The following is a 4,650-nucleotide window of genomic DNA, read 5'->3' as shown; positions in this document are numbered from 1 at the left end:
TCGGCATTCATAGGTTACAGCGGTCCCAGATTACCCTGAGAGAGTCCCCGCTGGCCACACTCCAGCCATAGGTGCTGTTTATTGCTGTACAATTTCAGAAGTTCTTCTGTCTGACCAAGCAGGAAACAATTACTGTTGATGAATTCCCTGCAACTTTCCGTAGGCGTTTGGCAAAATCTTCAGTGTCTCTTGTGGATGTGGCTCCAACATTCCTCTGAGGAGCGAGTTTCCACTGCTGCTGCCCTTTGAGACAGGAGCGGAGGCTGGGGGGCTCTGTGACGCACTCCCTCTCTCATCGGGGTGGGAGGGGTGGGCTGTGTACACAGGAAATTTACGCTGAAGTTTAATCAAAATGAGCACCCCATTTCTGGGCCTTCTACCTCAAGCACAACAGCTCTGCTGTTCAACTTGGATTTGAAAATCAAGTGCTTCAGAAAATTCAGTCCAGTTTTGGCTGTTGATATTTGGAAGTGTGACTGCATTTTTACTTCTCTTTCAGTACTGTTTTTTTCCTTCCCTATAGCAACACAGATAACAGCCGGGAGTCAAGGGACCACGTCATAGTCACTACTTTCCCAACATATTTCTGTGTTTGGACTAAGGCACTCCACTTCACTAAGCCACAGTTTCTCCATCTGTAAAATGGGAACACACACTACAGAGCTCACTGTGTCGTGGTAAAGATGGAAGCAAAAGTGGTGACGGTGATAAAGGGTGAGCAGGGCCTGCTTATTATTTCTTCCTTCACGTCATGTGAAGCACACATACATTTCCTTTAAAAAAGAGCTTACCTCTCCCTTCCCACCAGATCTCACTTTAAAAGATGGCCGGAGTTTGAACAAGGTTATCCATTTTGCACAGGGTGCCACCCCCAAGGGCAAAGTCAGGCAGCCCTGCGAGGTTTTCACGGACAGTTAGATCAGAGTAAACGCAACTGTGTCTGCAACTGTTTGTCACAGTTCACCTGCCTGTGTGTCCAGACTTTATTGGGGGAGGGTGCACACCAGGGACTGCTTAGACCATCCTGTCCATCACAGATCACTATAGGCCTTTCCAACTGCACTGCAAGCAGCTGATCAAGAGGATTAGCCTGCAGGGGTGGGGGGAGGGTGGGGAGGGAGGAAATTGATCTAATGTCTGAACTTCATAATAAAGAGCATTTGCATTTAAGAAAGAAAAAGAAAACCTATTTTCCAGCTGGTCTGTGGCTCTTCTGGGCTTTGACAGGAAGGAGGCCTGCCGCAGAGGTGGCTCCTGCTGGAACCCAGTCAACATCATTGGGGAAGCTTCACCGCGGAGCGCACAGAGCCACCATTCGGGGTAACAGTGCTGCAGGGCATGCTATTGGGGCTTTTTCTTGACTTAGTGCCTAAGAAGATACAGCAGGAACAGAAACCTCCCAGGAGGACTGCAGCACCCAAACAGGACATGCTCCATTGGTAAGAAAGGCAGAGGGACAATGGTGAGACAGAGACAATGACAATGCCAGGTGCTCACATTTTGACTTTATGCCTCGTCTCCCCCTCGTCTTTCTGCCCTGTCCCCTCACCCTTCTGTACCCGGCCTAAGTCAAAGGGGCATCTTTCACTTCCCAAAAGACCCCGGGACATCCCCTGTGCTCTCCTGTCTCTTACAGGGTGCTGAGGCTGCAGCATGGCCTGGATGGCTTTCACTCTGCAGAGGGGTCAGACTCACTCCCATCAGTCCCCTCCCCACAGCCCTGGGCACCTGAAAGGCCAAGTAAGGCCACAAGGCCACACACAGGCAGAGGGTACAAGGATGACTGCTCCCAAGGAGGGGGCGCTTTGAAGGGCGGGGAGCCAAGGCTTTGTAAAGCCCTATGGAGACAACTCTGATCACTTCCAACCGTGAGTTTTGATCTGAGTACAGATCTGCCCAGTCACATGGTGGTCTGGGAACCACCTGGGAGCAAATGCCAGACCCAGTGGCATTTGGGCTGTGACATGACGATCCACATACAGTTCTACCTAGTTGTGAAAAAGGAGGCGGTGCACCCAGGTAGGCTGGAAGCTGCAGCAAAGCCTGGCTATGTGTGAAGCGGGAGGGCCTAGTTTGGGATGTAGAAACACTGCCCACCTCTGCCTGGGTCTGGGCCAGGGTCTTTACCAGGTCAGACCTTTTGCCTGGGTTTGCCCCCTAAAACCAGCACACCTTCGGTGACTCAAAGGAATATCTGCAATGATAATGTCCCAAATTTACAAACCCAGCCAGTGTTTTAAGAGCGATTCCAATCCCAGCTCCAGTACATACTGAAGGTCGGAGGGGAAGTGGTGTGTCCCCTCCAGACTGTTTCCCCATCTGTACAACGTGCGTGAGGCTCAGCACACTCTCCTGCTCTTCATCTGCCCAGGGAGCAGATGCCGCACCGCCCTTGCTGTGCCTGGAGAGCACTGTCTGGTGCCAGGTCGTGGGTGTTAGGCCTGGACAGGTGAACAGGAGCCTTGGGGGCCTTGGTTGCTGCCAGCTTGTGTGGCCCCAGCGACACGTCTGAAGGTGCTGGACAAGGACCTGGCTGGACTGGAATCTGTGCCCTGCTGGGTGGGCTCCCTCTCTGCCCTGGCCACCTTCTCACGGTGATTCGGGGCAGAGAGCCGCCAAGCGCTCTCCGTTGGGAGAAGCTCAAAGCCCGGGATCCCTCTCACGCTCTTGGCCTGAGTTGGGGTGACGGGTCAGCTCTCCCATCCGCTTCCTCTACACAGGGCCTCCTGCTGACTTTCCTCCATCGTCCCCGCCTGCCTCCCTCCCTCCACCTCCTGCAGGGCTGGTCCCTCCGAGCGTCCCACACAGCCTGCTTTAGGCTCGGGCTTTGTCTCCGGCGCCCCCATCCCGCTCCGACGGCCCCGACGCCCAGTCCCTCCGCCCCCCCGTGGGGGCGCCCTCTTACCCGTGCTGCCGACCCCGGAGGCGGCTGTGTTGCAGCACCAGCTGGTAGGGAGATTTGGCGGGGCTCGCCGGCGTGGCGGCGGGGCCCAGGGCCAGTGCCAGGGCGAGGGGCAGTAGCCGCCCGAGGAGCGCCATGGAGCGAGAGGCGGCGCGGAGCGGGCGGTCGAGCGGTGCGGGAGTGCGAGTGCAGTCGCCGCCGCCGGCAGGTTAAGTAAGCGGAGCGCAGGGAGCCGCCCGAGGGGCGGGGAGCGGGCGGAGGGCGGGCTGCGGACGCCCCGCGCCCCGCCCACTCCCCCTCCGCGGCCCAAGATCGTTCACAACCAGCCCCTCTCTCCCGTGCTCCCCAGCGTCCACCAGCGGGCCTACGGGCCTCACTCCTTCACTCCCTCTTCGAGGTTTGCAGGGTCCTGAGCCCAAACATGCCTCACCGGTCTCAGGCCATGCTGATTCCCACAATATTCTACCCATCACACTTGCCTCTGCATTCCACGCGCACCCCTCTCCTCCCCCAGCTTGCTAACTTTAAGATGGATAGTGAGTAAATCTTATGACTGAGAAAAGATGGAGAAGGGTGGTGTCCGCCACCTTGGTACACACTCATTCTTTTTTTTTTTTACATCTTTCTTGGAGTATAATTGCTTTACAATGGTGTGTTAGTTTCTGCTTCATAACAAAGTGAATCAGTCATACACATACATATGTTCCCACATCTCTTCCCTCTTGCGTCTCCCTCCCTCCCACCCTCCCCATCCCACCTCTCCAGGCGGTCACAAAGCACCAAGCTGATCTCCCTGTGCTATGCGGCTGCTTCCCACTAGCTATCTACCTTATATTTGGTAGTGTATATATGTCCATGCGTCTCTCTCGCTTTGTTCCCCCTCCCCATATCCTCAAGTCCATCCTCTAGTAGGTCTGCGTCTTTACTCCTGTCTTACCCCTAGGTTCTTCCTGACATTTTTTTCCCTTAGATTCCATATATATGTGTTAGCATACGGTATTTGTCTTTCTCTTTCTGACTTACTTCACTCTGTATGACAGACTCTAGGTCTATCCACCTCATTACAAATAGCTCAATTTCGTTTCTTTTCATGGCCGAGTAATATTCCATTGTATATATGTGCCACATCTTCTTTATCCATTCATCCGATGAGGGACACTTAGGTTGTTTCCATCTCCGGGCTATAGTAAATAGAGCTGCAATGAACATTTTGGTACATGACTCCTTTTGAATTATGGTTTTCTCAGGGTATATGCACAGTACTGGGATTGCTGAGTCATATGGTAGTTCTATTTGTAGTTTTTTAAGGAACCTCCATACTGTTCTCCATAGTGGCTGTACCAATTCACGTTCCCACCAGCAGTGCAAGAGTGTTCCCTTTTCTCCACACCCTCTCCAGCATTTATTGTTTCTAGATTTTTTGATGATGGCCATTCTGACTGGTGTGAGATGATATCTCATTGTAGTTTTGATTTGGGTTTCTCTAATGACTAATGACGTTGAGCATTCTTTCATGTGTTTGTTGGCAGTCTGGATATCTTCTTTGGAGAAATGTCTCTTTTCATAAACATCTGTATAGCACTAAGTGTGAGAAAGATGCTGCAAAAAGATAGCAAAGACAAGATTTTTGCCCTGGAGGAGCTCAGAGCAAGTAAACAAATAGTCACCTGGCAGGGAGATAAGTATTCACTCAAGCACCTATTAATCGCCCACCAATTACCTGGCACTGCTAGCCTGGGGAGACAAAG

At 52.7% G+C, this 4,650-nt stretch overlaps 1 protein-coding gene across 1 annotated transcript in view; it reads right to left on the bottom strand.

Annotated features, from left to right (window-relative positions):
- The window catches only part of TGFBI (transforming growth factor beta induced), a 35,014-nt gene extending 31,893 nt beyond the window's left edge, over positions 1 to 3,121 (bottom strand). Inside the window, exon 1 of the mRNA XM_007461388.1 lies at positions 2,906 to 3,121. Within this exon, the coding sequence (XP_007461450.1) occupies positions 2,906 to 3,039 (134 nt within the window). The 5' untranslated portion in view covers positions 3,040 to 3,121. The remainder of the gene's footprint in view (positions 1 to 2,905) is intronic.
- Between the last annotated feature and the right edge of the window lie 1,529 nt (positions 3,122 to 4,650).

The sequence above is a fragment of the Lipotes vexillifer genome, unplaced genomic scaffold (assembly GCF_000442215.2).
Source record: "Lipotes vexillifer unplaced genomic scaffold, Lipotes_vexillifer_v1.1 scaffold217, whole genome shotgun sequence".
NCBI lineage: Eukaryota > Metazoa > Chordata > Mammalia > Artiodactyla > Lipotidae > Lipotes > Lipotes vexillifer.
This window is presented reverse-complemented; position numbering and strand designations above follow the sequence as displayed.